This window comes from Geotrypetes seraphini, chromosome 11, assembly GCF_902459505.1.
Source record: "Geotrypetes seraphini chromosome 11, aGeoSer1.1, whole genome shotgun sequence".
Classification (NCBI taxonomy): Eukaryota; Metazoa; Chordata; class Amphibia; order Gymnophiona; family Dermophiidae; genus Geotrypetes; species Geotrypetes seraphini.
Genome location: NC_047094.1, coordinates 15,637,829 through 15,659,352, shown reverse-complemented (window position 1 = coordinate 15,659,352; position 21,524 = coordinate 15,637,829). Strand labels below are relative to the sequence as shown.

General features: G+C 46.6%; 2 protein-coding genes across 10 annotated transcripts in view; one reads left to right on the top strand and one right to left on the bottom strand.

The window, feature by feature from the left end:
• The window catches only part of IQCE (IQ motif containing E), a 76,335-nt gene extending 67,806 nt beyond the window's left edge, over positions 1–8,529 (bottom strand). Inside the window, exons 1-2 of one of the 8 annotated variants that reach the window (XM_033963897.1) lie at positions 8,406–8,529; positions 5,227–5,345 (exon numbers count right to left, since the gene is read on the bottom strand). In XM_033963897.1, coding sequence (XP_033819788.1) covers positions 5,227–5,280 — 54 coding nt within the window. In that variant the 5' untranslated portion in view covers positions 5,281–5,345; positions 8,406–8,529. Of the gene's footprint in view, positions 1–5,226; positions 5,346–6,774; positions 6,885–6,930; positions 7,376–7,642; positions 7,659–7,732; positions 8,048–8,206; positions 8,338–8,405 lie in introns of those variants that run through there. The other 7 variants (XM_033963895.1, XM_033963894.1, XM_033963896.1 and 4 more) reach the window with 7 other exon arrangements.
• BRAT1 (BRCA1 associated ATM activator 1) overlaps positions 8,005–21,524 on the top strand; it is a 34,375-nt gene continuing 20,855 nt past the window's right edge. Inside the window, exons 1-5 of one of the 2 annotated variants that reach the window (XM_033963891.1) lie at positions 8,005–8,249; positions 10,132–10,286; positions 13,549–13,693; positions 13,793–14,165; positions 15,248–15,367. In XM_033963891.1, coding sequence (XP_033819782.1) covers positions 8,030–8,249; positions 10,132–10,286; positions 13,549–13,693; positions 13,793–14,165; positions 15,248–15,367 — 1,013 coding nt within the window. In that variant the 5' untranslated portion in view covers positions 8,005–8,029. Of the gene's footprint in view, positions 8,250–8,300; positions 8,388–10,131; positions 10,287–13,548; positions 13,694–13,792; positions 14,166–15,247; positions 15,368–21,524 lie in introns of those variants that run through there. The other variant, XM_033963892.1, reaches the window with a different exon arrangement.

Genomic DNA, 21,524 nt, shown 5'->3' with positions numbered 1-21,524 from the left:
GGACAACTATGGTCCTTGAGGGCCACAATCCAGTCAGCTTTTCAAGATTTTCACAATGACTATGAGGGAGATCTATTTGCATAAAATGGAAGCAGTACATACAAATCCTTTCTCCTGCATATTCATTGTGGAAATCTTGAAAACCCGGTTGTGGCTCTTGAGAACCGTGGTTATCGTACTCCTGCATTAGAACAAAGAACAGATACAATGTTTCATTATATCAGGGGTGTCAAAGTCCCTCCTCGAGGGCCGTAATCCAGTCAGGTTTTCAGGATTTCCCCAATGAATATGCATTGAAAGCAGTGCATGCACATAGATCTCATGCATATTCATTGGGGAAATCCTGAAAACCCGACTGGATTCCGGCCCTCAAGGACCGACTTTGACACCTGTGCATTATATCATTCTGACGTGATGAGCATTTTAATAGGTAGCCAAGAGGGCAAGTGCAGTTCAGACATATAGATGAACAAGCTGGGCAGACAAAGTCATTGAGAGAAATGAATGGGTGGTTAAAATGAAGGCAAATTTTATGTTTACTTGAAAAAGGTTATGAGGAATTGGTCCTAGTCACAGGATGTGCAGCAAGCTACAGTGGTCCAGGGCTAAAGACCAAGGTATTTTAGTTATGTGGGTTCAGTACTTCAGAAAATCAACTACCAGTAGGACTGAGGGAAGGAGAATCATTACTTGTGCTTTAGAAAGGAATTTAAAATCAGTTTTGTCGCTAGATTTGTGGAGAGGAGCTGTTCTTAATAACGAATGCATAAAATATTTACATTATATGTATTATTTGTTTTCCATTTACTCCATCTGAATATTATTTATGAGAGAAGGGATATTAAATAAAATGTATCACATGCAAAACACATAAATCCAAGGTGGAACGGTGCATGAAATAATTCTTCAGAATAGTAAAGAAGCTGAGACCAACGACTATGGGAAAAAAAACAAATTCCAAAGAGAGAACCATAAACTGAGGTGCAAAGAACCACGTATCGTTAACTTAAGAAAGCCTCCTGAAAGTATTCAAATTTAACGGGTTGCAATTCAGTAATGTAATGTAATTTATTTCTTATATACCGCTACATCCGTTAGGTTCTAAGCGGTTTACAGAAAATATACATTAAGATTAGAAATAAGAAAGGTACTTGAAAAATTCCCTTACTGTCCCGAAGGCTCACAATCTAACTAAAGTACCTGGAGGGTAATAGAGAAGTGAAAAGTAGAGTTAGAGGAAAAATAAAAATAAAATAAACATTTTATCAAGACAGCATTGATCTAAATACTTTGGAAGGTAGAAGAGAGGAGAGAAAGGAATAGAAGCAGAAGGGGGAACCGTTGAACAGTAGAATTCTGGAGAAATTTAAATGATAGAAATAGAACAAAACAAAGACAAAAGGCAAAACAATAGATAAGATTAAAGATAAATCATAAGCTGGAAAGAAAAATAAAATAAAACTTTGTCTTCAATCCACGGTTTCAGCGTCAGTGATGAAGTGGAGCAAGTAAGTTTAGGAGGAGCGATTGACGTTTCCAGAAAGGGCTTCTTCAGGGAAGAGACTTGGCAGACAGTCCCAGGACGCCTATGTCTCCTCCCCTGCGATGTTCTCCCATCCATGCATTCCCTCCCAGACACACTGCCCGTGCCCCAGCCGCTCCAAGGAGGCTGCCCCAGATGAGGCCCACGGTGAATGCAGGATTCTCTCCTCTGCGGGAAAGCCGCCCGGAGCCGACAGTCGACAGTACACACAGAAACAACTGTAATGTTTATTCTATTATCCAATTGTGACATTAAGGCAGGGGTGTCCAATGTCGGTCCTCGAGGGCCGCAATCCAGTCGGGTTTTCAGGATTTCCCCAATGAATATGCATTGAAAGCAGTGCATGCACATAGATCTCATGCATATTCATTGGGGAAATCCTGAAAACCCGACTGGATTGCGGCCCTCGAGGACCGACATTGGACACCCCTGCATTAAGGGGTCCTTATTGCAAAGCGCTCAGGCATCCCGTAGTAACTTTTCCATGTGCATGCACTAAAAAATAGATCTTAATTTTTTAGCACTGGGGTGGCCGGGGATAGAAAGTAGGTGTGTTCTGCGCTGATTAGCACGGCTACATTGCACGCGCTAACCGAATAGCATGTGAGCCCTTACCAAAATTAGCATGTGGCTATTTTACCCACATGGTAAAAATGGCCTTAGCATGTGGAAATGAGCCACATATGCACAGACTAAGGCCACTTTTGACCACAGCTAGTAAAAGTGTCCCCAGGGTCGGATTTTCCTATAGGCTAACTAGGCTTCAGCCTAGGGCCTCAAGATCAAGAGGGGCCTACACTCAAATTGTTAGCAAAATTAAAATTACACCATTCTAAAAACAGTGAACACTAAAACACTGAACCGAAAATAAGGAGAAATTCTACGCATATGACTAATAAACAAACATAAAAATGTATTGGTTAAGATCAACGCGTTTGGCCCATTGGGTCTGTTCGTTTGTATATACTAGATTGCACCAAAGTATAGTTCATACGTTCACTGATTGCTATGGCAAATATTGACGTGCCTTATGCTACTAAGCTCTGGTTTGTTCTTGCATAAATAAAGTGCAGATTGGCGTAGACTGGAACAGACAAACGAACAGACCTATTGATATCCCGACGTTCGGTTATATTCGTGTTACTTCGATAATATGAAACGCGTGTTAATGTTATTAGAAAAGATTCTTATTTTAGGATTGCGTACACGATCATTTGATTCTCGCCTTTTGAGTTCAGTAGGTTCAATACTTTAGTGAAGTGTTTATAGACTATTGAAAATTTTTTTTGTGACAATATCTTCATTTCGCGGAATTCTAAGTAAGTTCTTAACATATGTTTTAATTTGCATATTTTAAAATGTATATTACGTGCTTTATTTTATATTTTCATGATTATATCATAAATAATAAAATCCTAGAGCGCGCATGCGCTGTTGAAATATCGTGAGTCCTGGTGGCGTGAGGTGTGCTTCTGTGTCACTCCTCACGGCGCCTGCGCCAGCGACTCATCAAAATTCAGCCGGGGGTGGAGAATCCGAATTGCACAAGTGCTCCAGCTCTGGATCGGATCCTGCTGCTCCTCTCCCCCCCCCCCTCCACCCCTTTCCCGGCTCCGGAGGGGAATCGGTCTTAGCCCCGGGTGATGTATTTTATTATCTCTCATGTAATTTACAAACTTAAAAATGGGAGGTGAAAGGGCCTCATAAGTGGAATAGCCTAGGGCCTCCTCAAATCTGTTATATTAACCTCCCCCTTTTACAAAACCGTAGCATGGTTTTCAGTGCCGGCTGCAGCGGTAACATCTCTGACGCTCCTAGGAATGGTACGATGGCCTACTGGCCACGCAGGCAGCGAAACTTGACCACGAACTATCCAATCTACTGATCACGACACCAGACTACCAAACTTTCAGAAAAGAAATAAAAAGCCTGCCATTCAAGCAGGGCTGTGGAGTCGGAGTCGAGGAGTCGGAGTCAGAGGAAATTTTGGGTACCTGGAGTCGGAGTCAGAAATACAAAAAACTGAGGAGTCGGAGTCGGAACATTTATCTACCGACTCCATTTTTGAACTTGGCATATACCAATCACGAGCGATTCTTTCAGCTATAGCACCCACTATACACACAGCACAAATGTTGCGAGCAGCTTCTGCGGCCTTAGAACCTTGATTAAAAGCAAAAAGAAGGTGGTGTCGAAAATGCTCATTTCTCTTAACTTGACATTTCATTTTAACGATCTGAAAATTAACCAGTGCTGTGAAGTCGGAGTCGGAGGAAATTTCGGGTACCTGGAGTCGGAGCCGGAGTCTGAAGTACAAAAAACTGAGGAGTCGGAGTGGGAACATTTATCTACCGACTCCATTTTTGAACTTGGCATACCAATCACGAGCGATTCTTTCAGCTATAGCACCCACTATATACACAGCGCAAATGTTGCGAGCAGCTTCTGCGGCCTTAGAACCTTGATTAAAAGCAAAAAGAAGGTGGTATCGAAAATGCTCATTTCTCTCAACTTGACATTCCATTTTAGTTTTTAGTTTTATAAATCTTTATTCATTTTCTTATGTTACAACAAGTGTTTCAAATAAATTCATTATAAACTTGAATAATCACACTTGATTAACTTACAGATTAATATCAAATTTAAAATTTCTTTAGAAAATCAATATTTTATAAAGTTATAATATTATGTAAGAAATCTAAATTAATATAATTATTATTGAATATAATAATCTCCCCTCCCTCTCTCCCTCCCATTTTAACGATCTGAAAATTAACCAGTGCTGTGCTGTGGAGTCGGAGTCGGAGGAAATTTCGGGTACCTGGAGTCGGAGTTAGAAGTACAAAAAACTGAGGAGTCGGAGTCAGAACATTTATCTACCAACTCCACAGCCCTGCATTCAAGAAATCCATCAAAACAAACTAACTCCACAGGAAGCATTTCAATCCCCCCAATAACCCATTCAACTATGTAGCTCTTCTGGAATTGTCCAGATAACATCTTTTGTAATCCGCCTTGAACCGTAAGGTAATGGCGGAATAAAAGTCACTAATGTAATGTAATTCTATGAATGTTGGAGCTGTTACCGCCGGTTCATAGACAGTGGAGCGCAAGACGTCAGCGCAGTGACAATCCAGCGCCGACAATTCGGCGCAAGACAGAAGCGCGAGGGGGAAAAAGTAATTTTTAAAGAGCTCCAACGGGGGGTTTGGGGTGGCAACCCCCCCCACTTTATTGGTTAGTGTTCTCGCTGCTGTTGGAGGGGGTTCAGGGGGGGTTGGAAACCTCCATTATAGCGAAAACGGAACTTTTCTGATTTTTTTCGGGAAAAATTCAGTTTTCTCTATAATGTGGGGGGTTTCACCCCCCCCCCGCAACGGCAGCGCGAACACTAACCAATAATGTGGGGGGGGGGTTGCTACCCTAAACCCCCAGTCGGAGCTCTTTAAAATTTTTTTCCCCCACGCGCTTCTGTCTTCCGCCGAATTGTCGGCGCTAGATTGTCAGCGTGCTGGCATCTGGCGGGCGATTATTCCGTCACCGTTACCGCCATGGCCGGCACTAAAAACAAAGCTACAGTTTTATAAAAAGGGGGGGGGAGGGGGTTAAATGTTTCATTATACAAACCCTTTTCCTATAGATAATAAAAGCATTAAAACATTAAAAATGAATTATTTCCTTACCAGTTCCTCTAGCTCTTCAATTTCAGTTCCAGTCTCACTAGCTGTCCAAGACATTTTCACACTGAGATCCCTTAGCAGTGTTGCTCAGATAAATTGAGGGCTAAAATCAGAGTGCCTAGCTGTAAAATAAAAAATATTATTTTATTTCTTCAGGTACTCTAGATCAGTGATTCTTAACCCTGTTCTAGGAGACCCCCCCAGCCAGTCGGGTTTTCAAGATATCCCTAATGAATATGCATGAGAGAGATTTGCATATAATGGAAGTGACAGGTATGCAAATCTCTGTCATGCATATTCATTAGGAATATCTTGAAAACCTGACTGGCTGGGGTCCTTGGACAGGGTTGAGAACCACTGCTCTAGATTACATGCCAACAGGTTTGTCTGAAACTATTCTTAAGTACACAGAAGCTTTCTTTTGTGCCATCAGTTTTGGTCTTCAGCAAACATCTGTCAGTCAGTTCCAGTTGGTGAATGAATCAAACTGACCCTAATGTTATTCTCTAATTTAAGGATTTGCAGCTCAAAAACCCTTGTTTCGTGCTATTTCCAGGAAAATTCATTGTGGAAGGGGGGAGGGGGTGTTATAGGAGCAATATTTTCCATAGTGCAAACTTCTTTTGCTAAAGAGCACCTGCTGTATGAAAGTGTACATTATCTTTGAAACCCTCGTATTAAAGACATAGCGTAAGTTGCCTTAGTGTGGCCTTACCCTTGCTCCAAGGACACTTTTGCTGTGGCCTATTCCTGGCCATGCAGTAATTACGCAATTAGAACACAGCCATTAAAAATATTACCGCGTGAGCCCTTACTTCCACCCAGTAATAAGGACTCACATGCTAACCCTGTGCTAATTAGTTAGCGCACAGTAATTCTCCATGCACTAACCAATTAGCGCTGTAACACCTGCTCTCCACCCCCAAATATGCCCCCTTCCCAGAAAATAAAAGTTAATTTTTTAGTTATGGAGTGCATGCGCAAATTGGCAAATTTACCACAGAATGCTTCAATGCATCCCTCAGTAATCCTTTTTAAACTACAGCTTGGTAAAAGGATCCCTTTGTAAAAAGTGCACATTCTGTCAAAAAAGGGTACGCTCTTTCAGAAGAGCATGCACTATTAACAATAAAAACAAATAAAACCCAATTCAATTTTTTCCTGTTGTTTCTGCCAGGAAAAATCACGTCACTTCAAACCGAATGCCCCTCTCCCCCCAATCTACAAGCAAAACAAAAATATAGATATCTTTGTCTCAGTCCTTGTTTTGTACTGAAACCTTTGCAGTATGTCTCCAGTGTATTTCAAAAAGAGGCTTTCCCTGTTCTAAGCGGGCAGACTGGATGGACCACTTTGGTCCTTATCAACCGCTATAGCCCTTATCTATCTTTTTGCATCAATTCTTCCTCAGTACAAAAATATTTAAAACTCTACTTTTTTTTTACAAGTTGGCTCTCCATAGTGTGGTTAAAATGAACATATTGTGGAAGCCAGGACAAGGCACATTTTGATTTAAAAAACATTGGCAGAGCCAACCAGCCAGTGACGTACCTACGGGTGAACCTGGAAGGGCCCAGGTCCACCCATTCTTGGCTCAGGCCCACCCAAGACAATTCAGCAGTGGTCGCCTTTCTCCCCTCTCTCCAACACCAGGATCTGGCATTTGCCCCCAGTTAACAGCCCACAGCACGGCACGAATCTTATCACCTTTGCAAGCAGGAGTATTGGCACTTCCTGAGCGGTGCCCTGCCCTCACTGGTATCACTTCCTGTTTTCTCTGGCAGGATGCGGCAGAGGGAAAGCCTGTGGGGTCAGTGCAAATAGCATTGCCCAAGAACTGAGGTACATTGAGGGGAAAGGGGGGAAAAGTTGCTAGGCCATGGGCATGAAAACAATGGAAGTAAAACCTGGATGTCTCAATCGATCCCCCTTTTACTGGAGCACTATGGTAACCCTATGTGGGGGAGGGTGGCGGCAAATGCCAGATCCAGGGACAAAAAGAGAGGTGCAAAATGAAGGACAAATTATGTGGCAGGGGGGAGGGATAGTTTGGGAAGGCCCACCCAACATAACAGGTCTGGTTAGCTAGCGCAGGGGTTCCCAATCCTGTCCTGGAGGACCACCAGGCCAATCGGGTTTTCAGGCTAGCCCTAATGAATATGCATGGAGCAGATTTGCATGCCTGTCACTTCCATTATAAGTAAAACTCTCTCATTCATATTCAATCCAGTGGGGTTTTCAGGATTTTTCCCCAATGAATATGCATACAATGAAAGCAGTGCATGCAAATAGATCTCATGCATATTCATTGGGGAAATCCTGAAAACCCCACTGGATTGCGGCCCTCGAGGACCGGCTTTGACCCCTGTGGCAGGTAAAGGTACCCATGAGGGTTTCACTGTTAGTCCTGGGCACCTACCATTCAGTGCAACCGCAAAAGTCACCCCCCCCCCCCCCCCATGAGACAACTTTAAACCCATTTCCAATAGGGAAGTAATAAGAACTTTACGAATCACTGTTTCCTGTGAAAGCGCCGCCCCCTAGTCCTCGTTTCCCTTTTATGTGCCGGGAGCCGGTGGTCGGTCTCGGGGCTCACCCACGCAGCGGACCTGCAGGGGAACCCCCGGGGGGGGAGGGGCGGTGGTAGAGCGCGGACTCGCACGCGGAGAACCCCCCGCGGGCGCGCTGGGGCGCTGTTGGTTACCAGCAGGCCGCGGGAGCTGCAAGCTGATGTCCTCGCGAGTCCCTAGCAACCGGAACCAGGGGCGGGGCCCAGCGGCCGCTAACCCGGAGTTGGGGCAGGCGCATGGGACGAGCGTCGCCTTTCCCGGAGTGGCGCGAAACCGCCTCGCTCGCTCGCTCCCCCTGCCGGCCGAGGCCTCTCCCCCCACCCCCAGCCATGGACGGCGAGTGCCGGCAGCTCCTGCCCGCGGTGTGTGCGGTGCTGGCCGACCCCCGGCAGCCGCTGTGCGACGACACGTGCCTGGAGAAGTTGCTGGACTGGTTCCGAGCCGTCGCTGAAGCGGGTAGCCCCGCTTTTCCCGCCTTGTGCCGCCTCCCCCCTTGTTATAGTGCGACGAGGGGGAATCATTATTAAGGGAGGCGCAAAATTGCAGGAAAGCGGACACCGGCAAACTAGGGGCAAAAATGAATTCCATAGAGAGGTGCAAAGAACCGCCTACCGTGTTTCCCCGAAAATAGGACACTGTCTTATACTAATTTGGGACCCAAAAGAGGCACTAGGTCTTATTTTCGGAGGATGCACATGATCATCTCTCCCTTCCTCTCCTCCACCCCAATTCTTCCTACTTCCTTTCTGTCCCCCACATGCGCATCATCTTTCCTCCCCTCCCTCCCTTCCCTTGTGCAGCAGAACCCTTGCAGCTTCTATCCCTCCCATCCCCCCCTGACTCATCTCTCCCATCCGAACCGCGAGACAGAAATAAATGTACTTTATAACAAACCAGCAGTGTCGGCAGCAATCTAGACAGGCTGCTTCGCGGCCTGGGCCGTTCCACTGCTGCATCACTAATGATGTCATCAGCAACGCGGCAGAGGAATGGCCTAGGCCGCGAAGCAGCCTGTCTAGATTGCTCTTGATCAGGGGTCTCAAAGTCCCTCCTTGAGGGCCGCAATCCAATCGGGTTTTCAGGATTTCCCCAATGAATATACATGAGATCTAGGTGCTTGCACTGCTTTCAATGCATATTCATTGGGGAAATCCTGAAAACCCGACTGGATTGCGGCCCTCAAGGAGGGACTTTGAGATCCCTGCTCTTGATGCTGCCGGTTTGTTATAAAGCAGTGGTTCCCAACCCTGTCCTGGAGGACCACCAGGCCAGTCGGGTTTTCGGGACAGCCCTAATGAATATGCATGAGAGGTGACAGGCTTGCAAATCTGCCCCATGCATATTCATTAGGGCTATCCCAAAAATCTGACTGGCCTGCTGGTCCTCCAGGACAGGGTTGGGAACCACTGTTATAAGGTACATTTATTTCTGTCTCGCGGTTCAGATGGGGGGGGGGGAAGCGCTGCTGCTGCCGGCAACTAAGGCTTATTTTTGGGGTAGGTCGTATTTTCGGGGAAATACATAGTATCATTAATTTAAATAAAGTCTCCTGAAAGTATTCCCATTTTAGGGGTTGTAAAAGAATTCAGCACAGGTTAAGCTACGATCACAGGGTTACCAGACGTCTGGAAAAACTCGGACATGTCCTCTTTTTAGAGAACTGTCCAGGTGCTTGGACAGATTTCCAAAACCTGGCAATATATCTGAGGTTTGGAAGGCCCTGAGCTCAGGGCCGCGGCTGGAGGGCTTCTGCGCACATGTGGACGTCAACGTGATATATGCACGTGTGTGACAGCATCACACTGACATCTGCACATGCACAGGGTCTCCAGATGTGGCCCCAAGCTCGGGGAAGGAGATGCAAGGTTTTTGTGGGGGCGGAGCTGGGGGGCAGAAACAGGGCAGGGCCAGGTGTCTTCCTTTTTTTTTTTTTTTAGAGGAAATCTGGTAACCCTTCTAACACATGCTTACTGAAGCGCTTTTGGGCATCCTGCAGTAATTTTTCCATGTGCGCACACAAAAAAGAGATTGTATTTTTAGCACTTGGTGGGTTTCGGGGTAGAGAGAAGGTGTCTTCTGCGCTAATTAATTAGCATGTGAGCCCTTACCACCTGCAAAATAGGTGGTGGTAGGGGCCCATGTGCCAATGGGAAAATTAGCATGTAGCCATCAATTCAAAAAGAAAGAAAAATCATCCATTTTACCCCAGTGGTAAAAGTGGCCTTAGCACGCAGAAACGAACTGCTTAAACATGCACTAAGTTCACTTTTGACCGCAGGTTGCGAAAAGAGAGATCTGACTAGTTCATCTGGCTCTTAACCAAATCTTTTGTTCCTAGGGTCTGGCACATTAGTGCTGCAGGAAAACCCGTGTCTGTTCGACCTTATCCTGCAGGGGCTAAGACTGGAAGAGCCCAATCCCAGCCTGCTAGGTTTCATCCTTCGACTAGCAGGGCTGTTTGCAGCTTCTGAAAGTGGTTTCCAGCAGCTCTCGGTAAGCAGATTGAGGGGAGACACTGGAAGAATAATTAAAGTAACTGGGGAAGCAGCATGCTCGAGTCCCTTTCCACCAAAATCCTCTTGAAGTCTGTAGAGTCATCTGTCCTGAAAACCAGTCGTCAATTAAAAAGCAAAACTATGACTAGAGCATTTATGTTCAAATGATTTTTATTGAGCACAAAAATACAGAGTATACAAAGAGCACAAATGAAGAAATGCAGGCTCAATTTTCTAGAGTATTTATCAGGGCTGTGGAGTCGGAGTCGAGGAGTCGGAGGAAATTTTGGGTACCTGGAGTCGGAGTCAGAAGTACAAAAAACTGAGGAGTCGGAGTCGGAACATTTATCTACTGACTCCATTTTTGAACTTGGCATACCAATCACGAGCGATTCTTTCAGCTATAGCACCCACTATATACACAGCACAAATGTTGCGAGCAGCTTCTGCGGCCTTAGAACCTTGATTAAAAGCAAAAAGAAGGTGGTGTCGAAAATGCTCATTTCTCTCAACTTGACATTCCATTTTAACGATCTGAAAATTAACCAGTGCTGTGGAGTCGGAGTCGGAGGAAATTTCGGGTACTCGGAGTCGGAACATTTATCTACCGACTCCACAGCCCTGGTATTTATAACACGACACCTAAGTTAAGTGCACAAAAAGGTGCCTATCTTATATTTATTTTAGTAAAGACACTTAGGGGCCCTTTTACTAAAGTACACTAAAATCTGGTCTTGCACCTGTTATAATGTAAAATTTTTCCATGTGCTAAGCCCAGATTTAACATGACACCTTTTGGGAGCATTCCCTATATTTATTGCTGGGAAATACTTTTAAAACCAATAGGAAGAAATTTTTTTTTCACTCAGAAAATAGTTAAGCTCTGGAATGCATTGCCAGAGATTGTGGTAAGAGCGGATAGTGTAGCAGGTTTTAAGAAAGCTTTGGACAAATTCTTGGAGGAAAAGTCCATAGTCTGTTATTAAGACATGGGGGAAGCCTCTGCTTGCCCTGGATCGGTAGCATGGAATGTTGCTACTCTTTGAGTTTTGGCCAGGTACTAGTGACCTGAATTGGCCATCGTGAGAACGGGCTACTGGGCTTGATGGACCATTGGTCTGACCCAGTAAAGGCTATTCTTATGTGTATTAATGAAACCATTAGCATGTGGTTCTTGCAGGATATTAATGTGGACCCCCCCCCTTACTGCTTTCTGTTTAGGGGGCTCTAAGTGCTCTCGTGTTAACTATGTGTAAACCAGTTAAGGTATGCTAAATTTACCATGGGATCTTGCCAGGTGACCTGGGATGGCCACTGCTGGAAACAAGACACTGGGCTTGATGGACCTTTGATCTGTCCTAGTATGGTAATTCTTTTAGTCTTATGTCCACTGTGCCCATGCCTCACCCACTCAAAAATTTAGAAAAATGCAATCGTGCATGGCTCCCTGTTATGATTTATTATCTATGTAGACTTACAACCCGTTCTGAGCTCTTCCGGGAGGAGGGGATATAAAGCCAAATAAATTAATTAAAGCGCAGTAACAAGCAAACTACCTCCTTAACACATTTGTGTGGTAGCCTGTTACTGCGTATTAACTGCCCATTAAGGAGAGAATTCAGTCAACGGCACAGAAAAAAAAAATGGAAACGAAAACAAAGAGAATTGACCCAATGATCTCCACAGACAGATCCAAGAAGAATCAAAAAAACAACGTGGAGAAATGATGTTCCTGAGATGGGACTTTATTCATATTAAAATAATATTGAAACTTGGCAAACCACATAAAAACCTCTAGGACGCAGTCCGCTGAAAAGCTTTTGGACCCTGGACCCAACACGGAATGTCTTCTTCAGGGATCCCTATGAAGTAAGATGATAAAATAAGATGATAAGAATGGCCGCTGCTGGGTCAGACCAGTGGTCCATCGTGCCCAGCAGTCCGCTCACGCGGTGGCCCTTAGGTCAAAGACCAGTTGCCCTAATTGAGTCTAACCTTACCTGCGTATGTTCTGGATCAGCAGGAACTTGTCTAACCTTGTCTTGAAACCCTGGAGGGTGCTTTCCCCTATAACAGCCTCCGGAAGAGCATTCTAGTTTTCCACCACTCTCTGGGTGAAGAAGAACCTGGTCTTTAAACCCTTTCCCAAACTTTGTAGTCCTATCGTAAAGATACCTGGATAAAAATGCCAGTCGGAAATAAAACTATTCCGTAGAAGCTGTGTGCAGGGCAGGGGCTCAAAAAGCCAAGTGAAACACTTGTGCCCAACGTGCGCTTTAGATGATTCTGTAATTGCACGCACAACTTTTTGAAATGCCTTGACACAACCCTAGCTGTGGCCAATTTTCAGACACACACCATGAGAGTTAGGTGCCAAGCCTTATAGAATAGCACGCAGCCAGTTGCGTGTACAAATTCTAATTCATGCCAATTAACTGTAATAATTGTTTCTTGTGCCCAGTAATTGCTGGTTAAGAGCTCATTGATCAATTAAGTTGCACACGCAACTTGGGAACTATGTATAGAATCCCCTGTAAGTACTTAACATGAGATTTGCCATACTGGGACGGACCGAAGGTCCATCAAGCCCAGTATCCTGTTTCTAACAGTGGGCAACCCAGGTCCCAAGCACCCAGCTAGATCCCAAGTAGTAAAACAGATTTTATGCTGCTGATCCTAGGAATAAGCAGTGGATTTCCCCCAAGCCGTCTCAATAATGGCCTATGGACTTCTCTGTTTGGAAATTATCCAAACCTTTTTTAAACCCTGCTAAACTGATTTCACCACATTCTCTGGCAACAACTTCCAGAGTTTAATTACATGTTGTTTGAAGAAATATTTTCTCTGGAATTTATCCTTTCCATGCCACTCATTATTTTATAGACCTCTATCATATTATCCCTGAGCCCTCTCTTCTCCAAGCTCTAGCCACTTTAGCCTCTCCTCATAGGGAAGTCGACCCATCCCTTTTATCATTTTTGTCACCCTTCTCTGTACCTTTTCTAATTCCGCTATATCTTTTTTGAGATATGGTGACCAGACCTGCATACAGTATTCATGGTGTTTAATGGCCTTTAGAAAAAGAGCCCAATAGGTGCCTATGTGACTTTTAAAATACTAGCAGAAATCCAGCAGCTGTAAGCACCTAGACTGAAGGTGCAGATGTTACTCCTGCTTAAAAGCAGCTGTAGATATCGTTGTGCAAATTACAACTTTGCATTAAGCATTTTACACTCCTCATGGACTGTATTTTGGTTTAGGAGGGAGAACTGCTCCTTAGCCTCTTTGGACAGAAACTTTCTACCAGAGGATTATGGGAAGATGCCATAGTGCGAAGTGGCTGGATCCAGGGTGTGCAAAGCATGTCACAGCATATACATGCCATCCAGTTCCTGTATGATTGTGGTAATGCTTTCTTATTGCCTGAGCTGCTTCAGGAATTGTGTTACATTAAAATGAGAATATCTCTTGAATTTACCTTTTGTTTTCTGATTGACTCTGTAGGATCTGTAAATTTAATCTTAACTCTGCAGAGAGACACCAGCCTCTTCATTGCGTCCTCTGCTAATGAAGTCCTAGTCCACATCCTGGTCTTCTCTATCCAGTCTGCTATGCAGCAGCCTCTCAGCACATCTGACTCTAATTGGCCAGCGTCTGCTCAGCTGATTTTAGCTCATCTAAAGAAGTCCCTGAGATCTAGCATTCCTTCTCAAGTGGCCCAGTCCTTGAAAGCACTAATGATGGTTTTTAGAGGCTGCCATGATAATTGGACTGAAGTCCTGTGGTCCAGCTTCGCTCAACCAGTAGAATCTCTTCTGGAGCAGGAGCCTGTCTGTGAAGCATCCTTGCTGGTAGAGCTCTTTCTCAGCATAGCCAGGTAAAGACACCCAAGCAAGTTTAAAAAAGCTGGAGCTTAATTTAAAAGTGGTGAAATTATCTTAGCCAAAGTTCTTGCAATTAGGAATCCTTATTAATAGTTTGCGACAGAATGACAACGATAGACTGTTATGACTGACTGTCATGAATTAGGCCAGATCTTATTGTAAATTTCCATATTTTTGAGTAATTAACATTTAAATTCTTATCACAGGTCTTTCTTTTATATCTAATTTATATTTTATTACTTAATCTTTAGTTAACTGCATAGACCTTAATGGTTATGCAGTCTAGAAATTGACTTTATGTCCATATAATTTTATCCAAACATGGTCTTTTTCCAGCACTATCTGCCCAAATTATAAGAAAGCGTGTTAAAGATATTTGGAAAAAAAAAAAGTTTCCTTTTTTTTTTTTACTTCACTTCAAGCTCAGTCGGAACAAACCCAGCCATTGCTAGGTCAATATTGATTAGGGGTACAGACTTCACCTCCCTCTGGAGTCTAGTACATTTTCATCCTGAATTTGGCCAATAGGTGTTGTCATGTCAAGAACTGAGCCTCCTTTCCTCCATGTGGCTGTAAACTTAGGGCTCCTTTTATCAAAGTGCGTCGGACATTTCATTACTCGCTAACCCCCGCGGCAAGCCAAAAACCTAATGCCTCGTCTGTGGAGGCGTTAGCGACTAGTACGGCAGACGGTTGAATGCGCGGTATTCCGCACGTTAACCGCCTACCGCACCTTGATAAAAGGAGCCCTTAGCCTTTGCAGCATCCTCCGGGACAAGAAGCTGGATTTGAAGACCTGTGTCTTCTGTTTGACACTTTGCAGCACTTTTGTGGGGCCAGAAAAAACTTTATTGAGGACACTACAGCACCACATGCTACCTTATGAAGGGCTAACTTCTAGATGTTGATCTCGTAGCTCGTTTATGTGGAAATGCATTCAAAGATCTTTCAGTGCTTGTCGCAGACCTCAGTAGAAACCTACTATTGCTTATAGAATTTCATGAACACCAAGTAGGGCATGTGATGCTTCACCATGATTGTTATTGCGTTAACTTTTATTTTTGTCCTTTTCTAGGTCGCCTGTCTTCAGCCATCATGAAAGCGGGCTTTGGGTTTTACTGATACATGCCATGCGGTGCTTAGATCCACTGCAGGCCGGTTCCTTATCGCTGGGGGTTCTGAAGCTGTGCAATTGGTATATATTTGTATTTATATAATTGAGCTGTAAAATGAGTAAAATCAGTGCAGGGTCTCACAGTGAAGCACTTCAAAAGCCTTAGCTACAGGGCAGGGGGAAGAGGCTAAAGAAGTGACTACTGGCTAGACCTCTTGTATAGGGTCCTTGGTTTCATTTTGTACTAAAATCTTAACTATGATGATAAAAGTAATTATAAAACCAGAACTCCATGCTACAGTAACAACACAGAGACATAGCCATGGGGGGACCTGGACCCCTCCAATTTTGACTAGGGCTCCTTCCCAATCACACCGCACAATTGTAGTATGCCAGACAGAACACATAAGCAGCAAGCTGGTAGTGCATACATATGTGGAAGGCTCCATGCTTCCTTCTCAATTAGCTACTAGCCTGCTGCTATGAGTTCTCACGATCTGGCGTGCCACAACATTGGAGAAAGGAGATATGCTGAACCACCAGAGATGGGACACGGGGATGAAACTAAGAGGGGGATGCTGGACTATAGGGAAAGACAGGGGCAGGAAAACTATGAAGTATAGAGGGGGAGGAGGACAAAAGAGGGGGATATGCTGGACCACCAAAAGGGATGGAAGAAAGATGCTGCATTTTTGGGAAAGAGAAGTGATGAGGAGATTCTGGACTAGGATGATGGAGGTGAACAGAGAGGAGAGGCAAGATGGGCTAAGGGGGAAGAGAGTTGGAGAGAAGCTGGACTGGGGAAAACAGAGGAGAGATGCTGGACTAGGAGAAGGGGAAAGAGAATGGGGAATGCAGGACTAGTTGAAAATATAAAAGGGGCACTGCACGACTAGTTGGGGGGGGGAGAGAAAGCAGGGATGCCAGACGATGGTGGAAGGAGAGAAAAGGGGGTATGTTGGACTAATTGGGGGAGGTGCTAGAACCATGAAGGAGAGGCCTTGGGGAGGCTGGCAAGGAGATGGAGAATGGAAACAGAGTTGGGGAAGTGGTTAAAGGAATAGTTGGAGATTGGGTGCAGTAGGAAACAGGAGAAAAACTAGGGAGTGAATGAGAGGAAAGTAGGTGAGAACTGAGATGGGACTGAGTCAGAGGATGGAACAGTGATAATGGATAGTGGGTGAAAACCAAAAGTGAATAATAGGCTATGGAAGGAGTGAAACGGGAAATAGGAGGGCTAGAGAGAGGGTAAGAGGCTGAGAGGAGAGATGGAAAGTTGATAGGTAGGTGACTTCAACCACAGACTACAAAACCTTCAAAGAAGAAACAAAAACCCTATTCTTCAAAAAATACATAAAACCAATATAACACAACCAAACATGTTCTGAACACGTCCTGCAATTCCAACTACTCCTTAGCAAATTAGAAAATGTTCAACCTATTCCTTATGTACAACTTAATATCTTAACAATATGTACCTCTTATTTTCACAACAATTCTTATATAATCCGCCTTGAACCGCAAGGTAAAGGCGCAAGGGAAAGGCGGAATAGAAATCACTAATGTAATGTAAAAAGAGAGAGTTTCATAACTAGAGATTGAGAAGGAGGGATGAGGGATGGATTTTGAATGGCTAGAGATGCTGAAAACAAAGAAATGGAGAAATAGCTGCAAGGGACTGGAGAAGAAAAGAGAAATAGCAAATGGACAGCAAACCTTGGAAAGAGAGTACTGTAGTGTAACCTGATCAGATCTCTGGGATCTTAAATAATGCCTATGCATTGAGTTCCTCTCCATTTCCAAATTAGGCAAAAGTATTCAGTTGTACTGGTTGTTTTCAGCAGAGGTGTACAATGCACGCCAGCTCTGGAAATAGTACATTTTCAGCAGCTCTCCTTTTGAAAGTGTATGCCTCACTCTAGAACCCTTTTCAGAATGGTTCTTCTGCAGCATAGGAAGTGTTAGCTGATAACAGAATTCTTTCTTTTTGAAATTACTTGTTTATATTTGTTTTTGATTAGATTTTCTGTCTGCTTGAATGTTAGGGTGATATACTCAGCTTGATTTGATTAGGTTTGGAAAATTGTCATTAATGATGTGTTTTATATTTATTGATTTTGAAAATGTTGCTGTAAGAAGTTTGTATGTTTACTGGTCGGGTATTGTCATAAATGATTATTTATTTATTCTTAGTGATGGGCGTGTTGGTGGTGTTGGCAAATAATATATTTCCAGATAGAGAATGACATGGGGACAAATTTTCCCCCGTCTCCGCGGGAACTCATTTTCCCGTTCTGTCCCCGTGAGTTCTTTTCCTGTCCCTGCCCCATTCCTGCAAGCTCTGTCCTCTTCTGCACAAGCCTCAAACGCTTTAAAATCATAAGTGTTCGAGGCTTGTGTGGTTAAGGCAGGAATGGGGCAGGAAAGGGACAGCAACAAAACTCACGGGGACTGGATGCAGAAATTGAGTTCCTTCGGGGACGGGGAAAAATTTGTCCCCATGTCATTCTCTATTTCTAGATAAATAAATGAAATATCTTATCCTTGAATAAAAATTTTCTTCTATGTGTTCTCACTGTTTACTAACTTCGGTTTAATTTTGGGACAGAGCTAAAATCTCTCATGCAAAATGGACACTTCTTTAGCACTCTCCAGACCAGTAGAGGTTAACTTTACGATTGGGTATATATCTAATCATGACCAGCAGGTGGAGACTGAAAACAAAACTTTGGGACAGTATATCCTAGCCCCTCCTCTCTATTTCCCTCAGTCTTCTTTCAGTCTCCAGCAGGTGTTGAGTGATCTGTACCCATCTCCCTTGGTAGGGCTGTTGGAATTTGTTTAGGGGTTTATTGTCCCTGTTTTTAGCCGGACGGAGCTTGGACGGACTCTGTTTGGGGGTTCGTCCGACCTCGGGGGTGTCAAACCCGGCGGGTCACGAGCGGGGTCCCTCCCCCCACTTCCTCCACCTCCCCATATTTTTTTAGAGGAGCCTCAGCAGTAAGCCTTGCCCCCTAAATCAAGCAAGGCATATTGCTTCGAGAGCCTGTGGAGTCTGTTCTGTAAAAAAAAAAAAAAAATCCTGAGGTAGTGCTGGTCTGGAGGGTTGTATCCCTTTAAGAAAACTGTATTTTACTGTATTTTTTCAACTAACCGGCACTTTTTTACAGCTAGGTCGCGTATGGAGCAATGAGCACTTCTAAAGGGAAAAAGTGCTCATTGTGCTCCAGACGCGAGGCACTCGCGGCCGGCCTGTGCAAGCGGTGTTCAGGCCGGTGCGGTGGAGGAGCTCCGTCGGCAGCGGCTGCAGGCGCCCAGAGCTCCCCGCCGATGGTGCCTCGCGAGTCGGCAGGGAACGGTGGAGAAGCCCGGTCTTCTCCGTCCGCCCACGGAGGGATTCCCCGAGCCGCCGACGGTCGGGTTTTAGAGGATTCCCTCTCAGCTGATATTTTGACAGCTGATGCCGGCTTGCCTGTTTTAGCGGCTGAGACTATTCAGGGCTCTCAGCCGCTGCAGGCTATGGAGGGAGCTGTTTTGGCGGGAAAGACGCCATCTTCTCTGTCTGGCCCCTCCATTTTGTCTTCCACCTCAGGTGACCTTCCCCCTGTTTTGGCTAAGCAGGGGCAGGTTTCTGCTGGGTCCCCTGCTGTGGCAGGGAGTCCCTTGGGACCCTCGGGGGGTTTTTCCCCTGATTTTTTCTTTTCATTATGCAAAGCCTATTTTCAGGCGGCTGGGGGTCCCGGTTGCGCCCAGGGGGTCTCGGGGGGTGGGGTTTCCTCCGCGCTCCCTGCGGCTTTGCCTCTCTCGTCTGACGTGACGTCCCCTCCGCCGCCTCTCTTGTCCAAGCGTCCGCGGGTGTCGTGGGACGAGGATTTGTGGTCGGAGGAACGTGTCGGTCTGGAGGAGGACCTGGACCCTTCTGAGGAATTCCAGGACCCTCTGGAGGGGACGGAAGCTGGCGGCGGGTTGTCGGGTTTCCCGTTCTCCAGTGACGAGGCGTCCGTGGTGCGCCTTTTTCAGAGAGATGAGCTGCCTGACCTTATTCAACAGGTTTCTTCGGCTTTGCGTTTTGAGGACGCGCCGCCGGAGACTCCGCGTGTGGGGGACCCTCTGTTACGAGGGATCCGTTCCGTTTCCCGCTCTTTTCCTATGCATCAGGATATTCGGGATATTATTCTTGAGCAGTGGAAAACGCCGGAGACGCCGTTTCGGCTGGCGCGCAGCATGGCTCGCCTGTATCCCATTCCTGAAGGGGATCGGGCTACGTTAGCTTCGCCAGTCGTGGATGCGGTGGTCTCGGCTATTTCCAAGCGGCATACCGTGCCTGTTGAGGGCGGTTCTGCCTTGCGGGACTCTGAGGAGCGCAAATTGGAGACCATCCTTAAGCAAAATTTTCAAGTCTCTGCCTTTGGGGTCCAGGCGGCTATTTGTGGGGGACTGGTCGCTCGCGCCGTGTTTCGGTGGGCGGAGCGGGTCTTGGATCGAGAGTCTGACGACTGGTCTCTGGTGGATCAGGAGGTAGCGAAGATTGAGATGGCTGCCTCATTCCTCTCGGATGCTCTGTATGACTTGGTGCGGATCTCGGCTAAGTCCATGGCTTTTGGCGTGGCCGCAAGGCGTGTGTTGTGGCTGCGCGCTTGGGCGGCGGATGCTGCGTCCAAAGCTAAGCTTACTAAATTTCCCTTTCGGGGGTCGTTTTTATTTGGAGAGGACTTAGATAAGTTGATTCAGACTCTGTCGGACTCGAAAGTTCCCCGTTTGCCGGAGGACCGTGCCCGCCCGGCGTCTCGGGGTGGTGCGGCCCGGGGGCGTTTGCGGGAATTTCGCAAGTATCGCCCTGGGCGTGGGGCTGCTTCTTTCCAGTCTCCGGGGTTTTCCCGGGGTCGGTTCTTCCAGCGCATGCAGCCCTTTCGGGGGGCCCGTCGGGGGGCAGGGAATCCCTCCGCCGGTTCCCCCGCTTCCCGTCCTGCACAATGACGCCTTGCCGGCGCCCCCCTTGGTTCCGGTGGGGGCCCGGCTGCGCGACTTTTTTCCCAAATGGGCCGAGATCACGTCCGATCAGTGGGTCCTGGAGGTGGTGCGGGACGGTTATGCCCTGGAGTTCGCCCGCTCTCTGCCGGATTTTTTCCTCGCTTCTCCATGTCAGACTCCCGGGAAGACGCTGGCGTTTCGCCAGACCCTTCAGCGCTTGCTAGATCTCAGGGCAGTAGTTCCAGTGCCCCCCCCGGAGTGGGGCACGGGCAGGTACTCCATTTACTTTGTGGTGCCCAAGAAGGAGGGGACCTTTCGGCCCATCCTCGATTTGAAAGGGGTCAACAGGGCTCTCAAGATTCCCTCTTTCCGTATGGAAACTCTGCGGTCGGTCATTCTGGCGGTTCAGCCGGGGGAGTTTCTCACTTCTCTCGATCTGACGGAGGCCTACTTGCATGTTCCCATTCGGGCCTCTCATCAGCGTTTCCTGCGCTTTGCGATCTTGGGTCGGCACTATCAGTTCTGTGCGCTTCCCTTTGGGCTGGCCACGGCTCCCCGGACGTTCACCAAGGTGATGGTGGTCGTCGCGGCAGCCTTGCGGTCGGAGGGCATCCTGGTACACCCCTACCTGGACGACTGGTTAATTCGGGCCAAGTCGTTGCAGGAAAGCTCCCGGGTTACGGCTCGGGTGGTGGAGTTTCTCCGGTCGCTGGGCTGGGTGGTCAACCTTTCCAAGAGTCGGTTGGTTCCGGCTCAGCGTCTGGAGTACCTCGGGGTGCTGTTCGACACCTCCTTGGGGAAGGTCTTCCTCCCAGAGGCCCGGGTGAGCAAATTGCAGTCTCAGATTCGCCTGCTTTTGGCGTCCCGGTGTCCTCGGGCGCGAGATTTCCTCCAGGTCCTGGGGTCGATGGCGGCGTCCCTGGACGTGGTGAGGTGGGCGCGGGCCCACATGCGTCCTCTCCAGTATGCTCTGCTCCGGAGGTGGTCTCCCCAGAGGCACGGGATGGATGTTCCGGTTCCCCTGCGAGGCTTGGCGCGCTGCAGTCTGCGTTGGTGGCTCCGGACCCCTCACCTAGTTCAGGGGGTGGGTCTGGATCTTCCGCAGTGGACGGTGCTCCTTACGGATGCGAGTCTCCTGGGTTGGGGGGCCCAGTGCCTGGGTCTCTCAGCTCAGGGAACCTGGTCCACGGAGGAGGCCTCCTGGTCGATCAACGTGTTGGAGACCAGGGCGGTCCGGCTGGCGCTGTTGGCTTTCCACTCCCTTTTG